Source organism: Triticum aestivum, chromosome 7B (genome assembly GCF_018294505.1).
Source record: "Triticum aestivum cultivar Chinese Spring chromosome 7B, IWGSC CS RefSeq v2.1, whole genome shotgun sequence".
Lineage (NCBI taxonomy): Eukaryota > Viridiplantae > Streptophyta > Magnoliopsida > Poales > Poaceae > Triticum > Triticum aestivum.
The window spans coordinates 34,312,911-34,329,193 of record NC_057813.1 but is presented as its reverse complement, the minus strand read 5'-3'; the positions used below and the strand labels follow the sequence as shown (position 1 = coordinate 34,329,193).

General features: G+C 46.3%; 1 protein-coding gene across 2 annotated transcripts; it reads left to right on the top strand.

The window, feature by feature from the left end:
- The first annotated feature begins 9,270 nt into the window (after nt 1–9,270).
- LOC123161641 (uncharacterized) lies at nt 9,271–15,557 on the top strand. Of its 2 annotated transcripts, none has more exons than XM_044579452.1 (3): nt 9,271–9,661; nt 10,329–12,484; nt 13,080–15,557. In XM_044579452.1, exons 2-3 carry the CDS (start codon nt 10,360–10,362, stop codon nt 15,143–15,145), a joined length of 4,191 nt encoding a protein of 1,396 aa, XP_044435387.1. In that variant the 5' UTR covers nt 9,271–9,661; nt 10,329–10,359; the 3' UTR covers nt 15,146–15,557. The 2 variants fall into 2 exon arrangements, with proteins under 2 accessions (XP_044435387.1, XP_044435388.1); XM_044579453.1 differs by having other exon boundaries at nt 9,271–9,808.
- Nucleotides 15,558–16,283: the final 726 nt, after the last annotated feature.

Below are 16,283 nucleotides of genomic sequence, written 5' to 3'. Positions count from 1 at the left end.
CTGGTTTCACCGTTGCGAGCACTTGTGCTTAAAGGTGGTTGGCGGGTGTCTGTCTCTCTCACTTCAGCTGAATCGAGTGTGGCTACGCCCGGTCCTTGCGAAGGTTAAAACAACACTAACTTGACGAACTATCATTGTGGTTTTGATGCGTAGGTAAGAACGGTTCTTGCTAAGCCCGTAGCAGCCACGTAAAATTTGCAACAACAAAGTAGAGGACGTCTAACTTGTTTTTGCAGGGCATGTTGTGATGTGATATGGTCAAGATGTGATGCTATATTTTATTGTATGAGATGATCATGTTTTGTAACCGAAGTTATCGGCAACTGGCAGGAGCCATATGGTTGTCGCTTTATTGTATGAAATGCAAATGCCCTGTAATTGCTTTACTTTATCACTAAGCGGTAGAGATAGTCGTAGAAGCAATAGATGGCGTAAACGACAATGATGCTACGATGGAGATCAAGGTGTCGCGCCGGTGACGATGGTGATCACGACGGTGCTTCGGAGATGGAGATCACAAGCACAAGATGATGATGGCCATATCATATCACTTATATTGATTGCATGTGATGTTTATCCTTTATGCATCTTATCTTGCTTTGATTGACGGTAGCATTTTAAGATGATCTCTCACTAAAAATTATCAAGAAGTGTTCTCCCTGAATATGCACCGTTGCCAAAGTTCGTCGTGCCCAGACACCACGTGATGATCGGGTGTGATAAGCTCTACGTCCATCTACAACGGGTGCAAGCCAATTTTGCACACGCAGAATATTCAGGTTATACTTGACGAGCCTAGCATATGCAGATATGGCCTCGGAACACGGAGACTGAAAGGTCGAGCGTGAATCATATAGTAGATATGATCAACATAGTGATGTTCACCATTGAAAACTACTCCATCTCACGTGATGATCGGTTATGGTTTAGTTGATTTGGATCACGTGATCACTTAGATGACTCAAGAGATGTTTGTCTAAGTGGGAGTTCTTAAGTAATATGATTAATTGAACTTAAATTTATCATGAACTTAGTCCTGGTAGTATTTTGCAAATTATGTTGTAAGATCAATAGCTTGCGATGTTGCTTTCATATGTTTATTTTGATATGTTCCTAGAGAAAATTGTGTTGAAAAATGTTAGTAGCAATGATGCGGATTGGATCCACGATCTGAGGTTTATCCTCATTGCTGCACAGAAGAATTATGTCCTTAATGCACCGCTAGGTGACAGACCTATTGCAGGAGCAGATGCAGACGTTATGAACGTTTGGCTAGCTCAATATGATGACTACTTGATAGTTTTGTGCACCATGCTTTATGGCTTAGAATCGGGACTTCAAAGATGTTTTGAACATCATGGACTATATGAGATGTTCCAGGAATTGAAGTTAATATTTCAAGCAAATACCCGAGTTGAGAGATATGAAGTCTCCAACAAGTTCTATAGCTAAAAGATGGAGGAGAATCGCTCAACTAGTGAGCATGTGCTCAGATTGTCTGGATACTTCAATCGCTTGAATCAAGTGGGAGTTAATCTTCTAGATAAGATAGTGATTGACAGAATTCTCTAGTCACCATCACTAAGTTACTAGAACTCCAAGATGAACTACATTATGCAAGGGATGACGAAAACGATTCCCGAGCTCTTCGTGATGTTGAAATCGACGAAGGTAGAAATCAAGAAAGAGCATCAAGTGTTGATGGTTGACAAGATCACTAGTTTCAAGTAAAGGGCAAAGGGAAAGAAAGGGAACTTCAACTAGAATGACAAGCAAGTTGTCACTCCCACGAAGAAGTCCAAAGCTGAACCAAAGCCTGAAACTGAGTGATTATACTGCAAAGGAAATGGTCACTAGAAGCGGAAATGCCCTGAATATTTGGTGGATAAGAAGGATGGCAAAGTGAACAAGGGTATATTTGATATACATGTTATTGATATGTACTTTACTAGTGTTTATAGTAGCCCCTGAGTATTTGATACTTGTTCGATTGCTAAATATTAGTAACTCGAAACGGAGGTTACAGAATAAACAGAAACTAGTTGAGGGTGAAGTGACGATGTGTGTTGGAAGTGGTTCCAAGATTGATATGATCATCATCACTCCCTATACTTTCGGGATTAGTGTTAAACCTAAATAAATGTTATTTGGCGTTTGCGTTGAGCGTGAATATGATTTGATCATGTTTATTGCAATACGGTTATTCATTTAAAGTCAAAGAATAATTGTTATTCTGTTTACATGAATAAAGCCTTCGATGGTCATACACCCAATGAAAATAGTTTGTTGGGTCTCGATCGTAGTAATACACATAATCATAATATTGATGCTAAAAGATGCAAAATTGATAATGATAGTGCAAATTATTTGTGGCACTGCCGTTTGGGTCATATCGGTGTAAAGCGCATGAAGAAACTCCATAAAGATGGATTTTTGGAATCACTTGGTTATGAATCATTTGATGCTTGTGAACCGTGCCTTATGGGCAAGATAACTAAAACTCTGTTCTTCAGAACAATGGAACGAGCTGCTGACTTGTTGGAAATAATACATACCGATGTATGCGATCCAATGAGTGTTGATGCTCGTGGCAAGTATCGTTATTTTCTGACCTTCACAAAATGATTTGAGCAGATATGGGTATATCTACTTGATGAAACATAAGTCTGAAATAAAAATTTCAAAGAATTTCAGAGTGAAGTGGAAAAATCATCGTAACAAGAAAATAAAGTTTCTACGATATGATCGCGGAGACGAATATATGAATTACGAGTTTGGTCTTCAATTAAAACAATGTGGAATAGTTTCACAGCTCACGCCACCTGGAACACCACAACGTTATGGTGTGTCCGAACGTCGTAACCGCACTTTATTGGATATGGTGCGATCTATGATGTCTCTTATCGGTTTTACCACTATCGTTTTGGGGTTGTGCATTAGAGACAGCTGCATTCACGTTTAAAAAGGGCACCATCTAAATCCGTTGAGACGACACCGTATGAACTATGGTTTAGCAGTAAACCTAAGCTGTCGTTTCTTAAAATTTGGAGTTGCGATGCTTATATGAAAAAGGTTTTCAACCTGATAAGCTCGAACCCAAATCGGAGAAGTGCATCTTCATAGAATACCCAAAAGAAACTGTTGGGTACACCTTCTATCACAGATCCGAAGGCAAAACATTCGTTGCTGAGAATGGATCCTTGCTAGAGAAGGAGTTTCTCTTGAAAGAAGTGAGTGGAAGGAAAGTAGAACTTGATGAGGTAACTATACCTGCTCCCTCATTTGAAAGTAGTTCATCACAGAAATCTGTTCCTATGACTACTACACCAATTAGTGAGGAAGTTAATGATGATGATCAGGAAACTTCAGATTAAGTTACTACAGAATCTCGTAGGTCTTACAGAGTAAGATCCGCACCAGAGTGGTACGGTAATCCTGTTCTGGAAGTTATGTTACTAGACCATGACGAACCTACGTACTATGAAGAAGCGATGGTGAGCCCAGATTCCGCAAAATGGCTTGAGGCCATGAGATCTGAGATAAGATCCATGTATGAAAACAAAGTATGGACTTTGATTGACTTGCCCAATGATCGGCAAGACATTGAGATTAAATGGATCTTCAGGAGGAAGACGGACGCTGATAATGTTACTATCTACAAAGCTAGAATTGTCGCAAAAGGTTTTCGACAAGTTCAAGGTGTTGACTACGATGAGAGTTTTTCACTCGTATCTATGCTTAAGTCTGTCTGAATCATGTTAGCAATTGCCGCATTTTATGAAATCTGGCAAATGGATAAACAAAACTGCATTCCTTAATGGTTTTCTTAAAGAAGAGTTGTATATGATGCAACCAGAAGGTTTTGTCAATCCTAAAGGTGCTAACAAATTGTGCAAGCTCTAGCGATCCATCTATGGACTGGTGCAAGCATCTCGGAGTTGGAATATATGCTTTGATGAGTTGATCAAAGCATATGGTTTTATACATACTTTTTGAAGAAGCCTGTATTTACAAGAAAGTGAGTGGGAGCTCTGTAGCATTTCTAATATTATATGTGGATGACATATTGTTAATTGGAAATGATATGGAAATTCTGGATAGCATGAAAGGATACTTGAATAAGAGTTTTTCAAAGCAAGACCTCGGTGAAGCTGCTTACACATTGAGCATCAAGATCTATATAGATAGATCAAGACGCTTGATAAGATTTTTCAATGAGTACATACCTTGATAAATTTTTGAAATAGTTCAAAATGGAACAACCAAAGAAGGAGTTCTTGCCTGTGTTACAAGGTGTGAAGTTGAGTAAGACTCAAGACACGACCATTGCAGAAAATAGAAAGAGAATGAAAAGTCATTCACTATGCCTCAGTCATAGGTTCTATAAAGTATGCTATGCTGTGAACCAGACCTATTGTATACCTTGCTCTGTGTTTAGCAAAGGAATACAATTTTGATCTAATAAGTAGATCACTGGACATGGGTCAAGAATATCCTTAGTGAGGACTAAGGAGATGTTTCTCGATTATGGAGATAATAAAAGAGCCCGTCGAAAAAGTTACAATGATGCAAGCTTTTACACCAATCCAGATGACTCTAAGTCTCAATCTGGATACATATTGAAAGTGGGAGCAATTAGCTAGAGTAGCTCCGTGCAGAGCATTGTGGACATAGAATATTTGTGAAATACATACGGATCTGAATGTTGCAGACCCATTGACTAAGCCTCTCTCACGAGCAAAACATGATCAGCACCAAGACTCCATGGGTGTTAGAATCATTACTATGTAATCTAGATTATTTCTAGTGCAAGTGGGAGACTGAAGGAAATATGCCCTAGAGGCAATAATAAAGTTATTATTTATTTCCTCATATCATGATAAATGTTTATTATTCATGCTAGAATTGTATTAACCGGAAACATGATACACGTGTGAATACATAGACAAACATAAAGTCACTAGTATGCCTCTACTTGACTAGCTCATTAATCAAAGATGGTTATGTTTCCTAACCATAGACATGTGTTGTCATTTGATTAATGGGATCACATCATTAGGAGAATGATGTGATTGACATGACCCATTCCGTTAGCCTAGCACTTGATCGTTTAGTATGTTGCTATTGCTTTCTTCATGACTTATACAAAGTTCCTGCAACTATGAGATTGTGCAACTCACGTTTACCGGAAGAACACTTTGTGTGCTACCAAACGTTACAACGTAACTGGGTGATTATAAAGGTGCTCTACAGGTGTTTTCGAAGGTACATGTTGGGTTGGCATAATTCGAGATTAGGTTTTGTCACTCCGATTGTCGGAGAGGTATCTCTGGGCCCTCTCGGTAATACTCATCACCTAATACTTGCAAGCATTGTAACTAATGAGTTAGTTATAAGATGATGTGTTACAGAACGAGTAAAGAGACTTGCCGGTAACGAGATTGAACTAGGTATTGGATACCGACGATCAAATCTTGGGCAAGTAACATACCGATGACAAAGGGAACAACGTATGTTGTTATGCGGTTTGACCGATAAAGATCTTCGTAGAATATGTAGGAACCAATATGGGCATCCAGGTTCCGCTATTGGTTATTGACCGAGAATAGTTCTAGGTCATGTCTACATAGTTCTCGAACCCGTAGGGTCCGCACGCTTAATGTTACGATGACAGTTTTATTATGAGTTTACAAGTTTTGATGTACCGAAGTTTGTTCGGAGTCCCGGATGTGATCACGGACATGACAAGGAGTCTCGAAATGGTCGAGACATAAAGATTGATATATTGGACGACTATATTCGGACACCGGAAGTGTTCCGGGTGATTTCGGAGAAAACCGGAGTGCCGGAGGGTTACCGGACCCCCCCCCCCCCGCGGAGAGTTAATGGGCCACATGGGCCTTGGTGGGAAGAGAGAGGGGCGGCCAGGAAGGGCCGTGCACCCCCTCTCCCTCTGGTCTGAATTGGACTAGGAGGGGGGGCGGCGCCCCCCTCTTTCCTTCCCCTCCTCTCCCCCTTCCTTCCCCTCCTAGTAGGAGTAGGAAAGGAGGAGTCCTACTCCTACTAGGAGGACGCCTCCTCCTCCTGGCGCGCCCAACAAGGGCCGGCCGGCCTCCCGCCTCCCTCCTTTATATACGGGGGTAGGGGGCACCCCATAGACACACAAGTTGATCTACGGATCGTTCCTTAGCCGTGTGCGGTGCCCCCCTCCACCATATTCCACCTCGGTCATATCGTCGCGGAGTTTAGGCGAAGCCCTGCGCCGGTAGAACATCATCATCGTCACCACGCCGTCGTGCTGACGGAACTCATCCCCGAAGCTTTGCTGGATCGGAGCCCGGGGATCGTCATCGAGCTGAACGTGTGCAGAACTCGGAGGTGCCGTACGTTCGGTGCTTGGATCGGTCGGATCGTGAAGACGTACGACTACATCAACCGCGTTGTCATAACGCTTCCGCTTACGGTCTACGAGAGTACGTGGACGAACACTCTCCCCTCTCGTTGCTATGCATCACCATGATCTTGCATGTGCGTAGGAAATTTTTTGAAATTACTACGTTCCTCAACATCATTACCCCCGCAGTCGGACCCACCACCTGGTCTCCACTGGACGCAATTATTGTCTCCCCGGTCGATCCCATCTCCTGACCCGGCTGAGCTCGCGTGGGTACAGCCGTCGTGTCTTGGGAGGGCGTCTCCTCATGCCCAATGATTGGGGCTATCCCGTAATTATCCACTCCCGTCCATCCGGCAACATGCTCCGATGCCGGTGGCCCCGCATCCTGGACCTCCTGCCTCGTCGTTCCCACCGGAGTGAGGCCAGGCTCCTCCTGACCAGCCACGGGAGGCTGCAGGCCCCCACCTGATGCGACCACCAGAGACAGCTGGCCCGCATCTTTGTCGCGAGGCGGGGATGGCACGGTAATGATTGATGCCAGAATCCTCCTCGGTAGCTGCGCCTCTTTGTCCTGGTTCAAGTTTTGATCTCCTTCCCTGGTCAAAAGCTCTTCCGTGACCCCACTGTGTCGCTCCAACGGATCCTTATCATGTGCCTCCTCCACCCTCCTCGTCAGCCGGTCAAAAGCAGATGGTCTGACCGAGATCCTATCACGAACACCGGTGAACTTTCGCACAGGAATCACCGGCGGCGCCTCCATGGGTGACAACCGCCAGTCCTGGCCGCCGGCCCTCCGGCCACCTCTTTGAGTTTCATCCATGGCAGCGCCTCCACTAAGCCCTCCCGACAAACTACCTCTGGCATCCCGCACACCTGACTGCCACTGTCGCCGTGTCGTCGTCGGACCTCCGCCGCCGCCCATGCTGTCCTCGTCGGGGATGCCACTCTGCCCGCTGTCCGAGGAGCCGCCCAGGAACCATGGCTCGTCTGCCTCCTGAAAGTCAGTCACTTCATCCAGATGAATCAGGACCTTGTAATGCAAAACAGCCGGCTCTGTCATGTGAAGCTGCGGCCCTGGCTCTGGCACCGCCAACCAGCGCAGGGTGGGGATCGCCTCCGGCTCTGCCGTCCAGGCAGAGAGCTTGAACGAAGCAAGATTTTCCCTGGTCACCGTCTCCTGTGCAATGGATTCCACCAGGCACGATGAATCTAGCAGCCTCTCCACCACTTCTCTATCCCAAGCATGCGGAGGGATACCTTCAATCTCCAGCAGAACCTTGAATCGGAGCACCGCATGCGTGGCCTGAGCTTGCCTATTCCACTGACGGAAGACGAGGCGCACACCGCAGTGATCGATCGTCGGCATAGCCGACACCCGGTTTCTGAACTCCGGCCGGGCGAAGACGATGAGGAAGTCCTCCGGATGGTAACGATGCACCGACACCCAGTGTGCCTCGATGCCCGCCTTGGCCTGCAGGGCCTCGAGGATGAACGCCGGTGAAATGTCTCTCCTTGCACCAGCGGCATAGGCAACCATGGAGAGCTGCAGGCGCCTCTCCATCTCGTCCAGGGAGTGAGAGCGGCGCACGATGCACACATCCCTGGGATCAAACTCCGAGTCCGTCGGAAGAACGAGCCGCGGCGCCTGGAGCAGGGGCCACACAGGATTGGCCGCATCACGAGCGGGGGGCGGCGGCGGTGGTGGCGCCATGCCCCGGCGCGGTTGTTGGAGAGAGCCCTCCCGGCTGGAACTAGCACCAGCGACCCCAGCCGGCCGTGAACCTTGCGCGGAAGCCGCGCCGGCGCCCCGACGAGCCACCCGGTCCGCAACGATGCGGCGCAGCACCTCCGGCGGCGACGGGTTGCGTGGGCGGTCGCAGTTGCGGGATCCATGCCCAGAGCGCCCGCACCTGATGCAGACTTCTTCGTTGGTGCAGTCGCGCCGAAAGTGGTCGTCTTGGAAGCAGCGAAAGCACAGGCCCGCCATCTCCGGCGAGACCTCGCGCCGAGGCTGAGGTGGGGAAGGATGGCGCTGCAGCCGAGGATCTTGGTCAAGGCGGCGTCGCCACTTGGACCGCTTGGAAGGAGGCGGCTGCACCCATGGAGCCTCATGCCGCCGAGCGTCAACCTCCGCACGCAGGCGAGATGAGACCTCCGCCTGCTCATGGGGGCCGGAGGAGGCCGAGGATGACGAAAGACCTAACCCCGACACCACCGGACGATCCTCAGCACGGCGCGCGGACGCCGATGACGAGCGGGACCCCGAAGCCATACCGTGGGAGAGGGAGAGGTGGCCGCCGCGGCCGGAGTGGCAGGCGGCGGGGTTTGAGGTGGACACACGGCGGGCTCAGGAGCGCGGAGGTCACGCGAGGCTTCAACACGAAAGTAAAGAGCACATGTCGCTGCATGTGTTATAAGTCTAGAATGTGAACCCCAATGCAAAATCTAAGACTTGAATCCTACTTGTCTCATAAAAAACCCGTAACAATATGAGCTACGCTCAAATCATTTCCACCCTTCTTCTCTCTCTCTCTTGCGCGCGTGCGCGTGGTCCACAGCGAAAACAACCCGCAACAATATGACGGCAGCAGCAGCGAAAAGGATGATCGTCCGCGCCGTGGCCGGTGCCGCCGGTCCGACACCAGCCAGACCCTGCCCGCCAGCCTGCCCAGCAGAGAAAAGGAAAATTCCTCGCCGCCGTCGCCTTCCTCCACGTAGGCATGGCCCGCCCTCTCCCCTGACATCCCGGGCCCACGCAACGTGGCACCCACCTACCAGTCAAACGAAGTGGGACAGCCGCATTAACAGAGAGACAGAAAGGCCGGGCCCGCCCACTCCCTTCCGCTTTCTCCGCCACTGCCCCCCTTCCTTTTCCCCTTTCTTTTTTTTTTCTCCTCTCTTTCCCTTCTCCTCGCCATCGCCGCCCCCCACCACCGCCACCAAATCCGCTTCGCTGCACCGCGAAGTCGCCGCCGAAAGCGGCGGTCCAAGCTCCCGACCCGCACTTCTATCAGCTGCTGCCCCACCGCGGGGAGACGAAGGCGCCCGGCACTGCATTTCTGCGCTGACGCCGCTGTGATTTGACCCCGGCGCTCGGCCGATCGCTTCTTGCTATTGGCTTCCTCCTTTTGGCCGGGTCGCTGGGTTCCAGCACAGCACAGGAGTTCAGCTCCGGCTGTTTTGTTCCTTCCGCTTCTTGGAGCTTTCCCCGCCCGAGCCTCGTGGTAGCCGCCAGCCCGCCCGCCCGCCAGAGCTTCCTCGGAGGTACGCTGTTGCTCATAGATAGCGAGCCCTGGGGGTCCCTGACCGACGGGATCGCTTACGCTCGTGTCTTGATTCTCTGTCTAGTGTTCGTTGTGGCCGGGGATTGAGTTCTCCGTGGGGAAGATCTGTGCTCGATAAGCAGTAAAGGTGATGGCGTTTCCATTGTTCGTGCTATGACTCACCTTCTCTAGACTCTAGTCGGGGTTTAGCTTATCGATTTCGCATCTGAAGCTCTTTTGATGCTAGATAGTGTCCCACCAGCGATGATCTGCCTGGTAACGGGCTTGCCTTTTCTTTGTTGTTGAGGAAATTGATTTGTGAATTGCCAATTGCTGGGCAATTTCTTAATAAGAGTTGCTTATTAGCTCGCCTTATGTTTGCGCTAGGGTACTCCCGATCTAATTTTACTAGCTAGTTCTCCTATGGATCTAACCATCTTGTATTTGGCTCAATTGCAAAAAATTGGTGCAGTTGGTCTACTGAACTGTGGTTATTCGGATTAGCTCGGCTCTCTTAAAAATTAGGAACAAACCATAACTTGCGTTGATTTGTTAAGTTAGCATAACAGATTTTTTTTGGAAATAATTTTATATGCACCAAGTGATACAAAATTCTATGTTTTACTAGATGAACCAACTGAATATTTCTGTATTTTTTGCAATGCTAGGTTTGTGCTGGAGACTGAGAGGGTACATGCCATGGCTCTTGAGACAAAACAAGTTGGTCTGTGTATCAAGAAAGTTCTGAGGTCCTCCATTAGAACAAGCTACAGATGTGTCTCTGAACATCCAGTCCTGTTCAGTTTGGGTGTTTTGCTCTACTTATTGTACAGATCTGCCCCGGGATTCTTTGCGTTCCTTCTTTCCTCTTCACCTGTAATTATATGTACCACTCTTCTTCTGGGAATCCTACTGAGTTATGGAGACACGAACCTACCTGAAGCTAATGATGAGGATACCAAGACTACTCCAGAGATTCCAGCTTTTAAGATGGAGAATTCTTCAAGGGATGTTCAGTTTGGGTCAGATCAGAGAATTTCGGTGCCTAGTTTTAGGAATACTACAGAAAACTTCAAAGAAAGGGAAACAAAGCGGACAGGTTCTGTCAGAGAGAGGTCTACTCAGCTTGATGATGAGGTTCCTCTTCTGAGAAGAGTTGATGAAGAAGATGAGAGGTTTGAACATGGCGACAAACCTAAAACATTAACTCCATTTCCTTCCATGGTCAATTTCCGTGGAGAGGCTGGGATTAGGGAGGGCTTAAACTTTAACCAGGGAATGCAATTCGCAGATTCATTTTTTGTGACAGATATGGCTGATAGGAACGCTAGCTTATTTGAAGGTCTGGATGAGAAGAATGCACCCTTGGACATGTTCTCATCCAGTGAGAATTTTAATAAGCATGCTGAAATGCAGGAGAATCTGAATCTAGCAGCTAGCAAAGTGAGTGATTTCTCTGAAGAGAAGCTGACTGATGGGACAGCTGGAACTAGCAGACCAACTTATGCAGTTTCTGTGCGGCAGAATAAAAAGCTTGATGTGCTTAAGGTTAATACTAGCAAGGCCGTTGAGGAAAATCTCCTTGATTCCTCTCTTGGTTCACCATGGGCATCAGTTGGCAGTCAGGATGGTTCATCTGGTTTTGACTCTGATGGGGCTGAGAGTTCTTCACCTGATGCATCCATGACTGACATTGCACCAGTTCTTGATGAAATCGACCCTCTTCTGGGTGCTGATTTCACTCGTCCTGATCCCATTCCTAATGATGATTCAGACAGTGATTCACATGTCTCCTCGCAGGATCATGAAATGGATGATGATAGTAATGATGATGATGATGATGGCAACAATGATACTAAAGATGGTGGTGAGGAGAACAAGAAAGATGAAGGTCAGGAAGCTGCATTTATTTGGACAGCAGATGATGCAAAGAATCTGATGGATCTTGGATACTCTGAGATGGAAAGAAACCGTAGATTGGAGATTTTGATGGTTAGGCGAAGATCCAGGAAGAATATAATATTTGACATTGACAGTAACCTAACGGATGCCAATGGGAAAAGCGGAGATGACTTATCACGCTTTGGTGCACAAGTATCACACATCTCAGTAACAAGGAGGAACCCGTTTGACCTTCCATATGATTCTGACGAGGCGGCAATTCCTGGCTCAGCTCCTTCAATCCTGCATGCAAGAAAGAACCCATTTGATTTTCTTGAGCATTCCAGTGAAAGTGGCGTTTCTGCACATGATAATTTAAGCCCTGGGGAATCACCACAAACTTCTCATCGTGAAATATTTAGAAGGCACGAGAGCTTCAACTTTGGAACTACAGATGCTACGCAGGAGAGACGTTTGTCTAGATTGAGGCCATATTTTGTCCCTGAGACAGTAGAAGGGAGCACAAGTACTTTTCAAAGGCAGTTCAGTGACAAGAGTGAGTCCAAATTGAGTTCTGTTACTGAATCTGATATGGCTTCTTCGGTTGCCGATCAGGAGGAACACAAGGACCTCGATGAAAAGGATGTGCACAGGGAGCATGAGTCACCAGCTCTCCTGAGACAGGACAGTGACCTTGCAGATGCTGGCAGTGAATGTTCAGATGGTATCAACTCCGTGGATGTTGAACTAGACAACAGTGACATTGATGAGCGTGAGATTGCTCTGCATCATTTTGTCTTCGAAAGATCCGAAGAAAGAGAGGCATATCTTGTCTCAACAAAAGGGAAGGGTCATGATGACAATTACATGCTCAAGTCAGATGGGAATTCTACGGTGCCACTTCATCCAGTTGGTGACTTGCTTAGCTGGGATGATGGGGATGGTAAGCAACTTACATCTGACAACTTAAATGAATGAATACCCCGCGCACGATAGAGTTTTATTTGAACAACTAGCACTATTTCCCGCTCAACATCCTTACCTGAACGGATCAGCGTCGATATATATCCAACTGATGGATTTTTGTAAGTGTACTAAATATAGTATCACGACTAATGGGTATTCTCCAAAATCGTGTCTAAATTGATCATGAACGGCCGTAGTCGATTCCACCCCATTGTTTAATTTTGGATCAAACAGCCCGCCAACCATTTTGGTGTTATTATTGTAAATAGCATAATAATTCTAATACATGTCTAAGATGACCATGGTTGCGATCTGTTTAAGTATAGTTGTGATGGTCCATTGGTTGTGAACTATTTAGGCGCGGTGATGAAGATTTACCGGTTCAGTTCTGTTTAGTTACATTCATGATGATCTATCGGCTGTAATCTGAAGTACCGCTGTGAAGGTTTGTCGGTCGTAGTCCACTAATAAAATAGGTCCACAAAATTAACGGGTGGATGGGAATTTCTAGCTTTTCTCTCTTTTTCGGTCGTATTGTCTTCTTATTATATAATGGATGTACTCTTGTCCAGGTGAAAGCGTCCTGGGTGCCAAGTCTTCTATAGCACCAAACATAACAGCTGAAGTCTCAGAATGGCTTTCTTCTCCTAGGCCAGCTGAAGATCATGAATTGAGATCAAGGGACCTTGGTCTTGGTGCCACCAGTATTGCCGAGGAAGATGGAAATGTTGATTCCATGTCCTGTCCAAGCAATGAAATCCCATTACAAAACCTTATTCATGGGCCTCAGGACTTGCTAACTGATTTTGAAAAGGAAACATTACCAGCAATATCTATGGACCTTCACCCTATCCCTGAGGAGAGGGTTCTCGAGAACTTCAACATGGAAGAAAAGCATGAAACTGGAGCGTTTACTGGTTCTGGTACTGCCATGACTGACTTGCATGTAATTGAAGAGCACTTTGATGTTGCATCGGAAGTAAGCCCAAGTTCTGTGGTTGCTTCCTTGTGTCCTCCTGGTGCGAGTGGTTCCAACCAATCTCCATCGATTGAACCTAAAGATGTCTCAAACCCATTTTTTTCGGTGGCTTCTGAACCTGACAGGGTGGATATGGTTGATATGAATGAAGAAATGACTTCTGATTATCTACTTGATTCTGATGATGATGATGCTGATAGAATCTATCCTGAGCCTTTAGAGGATAACGGTATTGATGAAAGTTTCCTGTCGGAACTGGATGCGGTGGGAGACTTCCGGATAGAACCGGTGAGACTGGATCAGCAGGTGCCTGATCTTAGCTCCCGTACTTACAACCCTGCCGATGGTGTTGCAGAAGACTCCTTGATTAGCCCTAAGACTTCTGGTGACACTGCCACATCAGATGCCTGTGCATTAGACTCTGGCGGTCTGTCCCCATTGGTTGATTATCTAAGCGGCACTGATCCTGAATTCAGTTGGTCATTAGGATCATCTCATGATGATCCTGAGCAAACTGTCTACAATCCACGGCGAAGGATTCTTGAAGCAATGAACAGAGACTTGAATCTACCATGCGACGAACCAGAAGTCACAGAAATGCCTTCAGTCAATACACCATCTGAAGCATACTTAGTGGTTGGAACAACTGAACTGGAAGTTACTAAAAATGAGCCCGGGACAGCTAAAACTGATGCTGAGATGATGGCTGTTGATGCCAAGTCCCTGGAGGACATAGAGATGGCCTTTAAACAAGCGAGTGGTGGTGGTGTTGATGAGGCTGAAACCGCACACATCTCAGGCGTTGATATTGACTTGGAGCCTTTAGAGGGTTCTGAAGAACTGCATGTGATTGATGCAAAATCTGTTGAAGACATTTCTGCTGCTTTGAAGGAACACTCTAATGTTAATGTGAGCAATTGCTTCGAACAAAGCGAAGATGAAGTTGGATGTGGAGAGGTTGCAGAATGCGCGAAACACGACAGTCTTCCAGAAGGAACACATGTTGAAAGTCTACAGAAACACCTACCATGCCACGAGCCAGAAGTCACAGAAACACCTTCAGTCAATACTCTGTCAGAAGCATACTTAGCAGTTGGAGCAACTGAACTGGAAGTTACTAAAAATGAGCTTGGGACAGCTAAAACTGATGCTGAGATGATGGCTGTTGATGCCAAGTCCCTGGAGGACATAGAGATGGCCTTTAAACAAGCAAGTGCTGGTGGGGTTGATGGGCCCATCCTTGACGCTGAAACCGCACTTATCTCAGGCGTTGATATCGACTCAGAGCCTTTGGAGGGATCTGGACAGTTGCATGTCATTGATGCAAAATCAGTGGAGGACATTTCTGCTGTTCCAAAGGAACACTCTAGTGTTGATGTGAACAATTACTTTGAACAAAACGAAGATAAAGTTGGATATGCAGAGGCTGTCGAGCGCCCGAGACACGACAGTCTTCCAGAAGGAGCACATGTTGAAAGTCTGCATTTGGCCGGAGATGATGGGGAGCCTGAAAGCAACATGAGTTGTATCGAGGCGAAGACCATCGATGACATGAATGCAGTGTTCAAGAAGCTGTCTGATGGCCATGAGAAAAGTACTGTAAAGGCAATGGAGCCCGAGGATGATCGCGACGGAAGAGACGCAAGTGAACAACACTGAATTACTATCGTACGATTGGTAAAAGGGAATGCAAGTTGAAGAACCTTATTCTTGGTTCCCTTATGAAAGCACTCCACGGTACTTGGGTTCATATAGTTTCCAACACTGGAAATATGAAGTTTTGCTCTAGATTTTTGTGGATGGTATTTTTTTTTCCTTCTCCGTTTGAGGTTTTGACCGTTTGTATTCAATTTGATTCTATTTTTGCCCTTGCATTCTCTCCCTCCGCTGTCTGTAATTTGTTAGCTCGGGCAGTGTGGTGTGGTGACAGGGAGAGAGAACAGTGGATTCTATCATGTAATGTAGATTATCTTTCGCTACTTGATGGAGGTGAGATGGTTTGGTTGATGTAAGAGAGCTTGTGCAGTTGGAAATAGAGGGAGTACACAAGGCTGAGTGCATGCTTACAATCTATTTTTTTCCACTTGGACTGGTACTTTCGGAACTGCAGGTGTGAATAGAAACATGCCTGTCAGATTTATACTCCTTCCGTTCCTAAATATAAGTATGTAGTCCTAAAATTAGTGAGTTTACACTCTAAAGTACGTTTATATACATCCGTATGTGGTCCGCATTGAAATCTAAAGACTTATATTTAGAACAGAGGGAGTAGCATCCAGTCTGCTTATTTTGCCTGCAAAAATTTTCTTTACCTCATGAAGAGAACTAGTAGAACCTTTGCTAAACCCTGCTACCAGACACAAGATAGCAAAACACCCTATGGGCCACTGAACTAATCCTGGTAGATCAAAAACAGCCTTGGTGTATTGGGAGAAGATTTGTGCCACGTCGACTGTGGGTCGCTGATCTGTGCTAAGATTCGTAAACTCGTTTCTGTATATCGCCTTTTCCCCTCGTATAGCGCTCCCAATATAACCATAATGTGTTTGTAAATGGTGAAACGATATACCTGTTCATCAATGCCCTGTGATTTTGGGTCGCCATGTACATACCACAGACAATTAGGAGATTTTTCTTTTGAGAAGCCAGAGAATTAGGTGTTTTGTTTGTTTGAGATCAAGGAAAATTTTCCTTTGAGAAACCAGAGAATTTGGAGAGTTTTTTTTTTTTTGCTGGATGGGTATTAGCGAAATCACTAGTTACGGGGTAACCCTAACAAATGTCATTCCCCACCTTC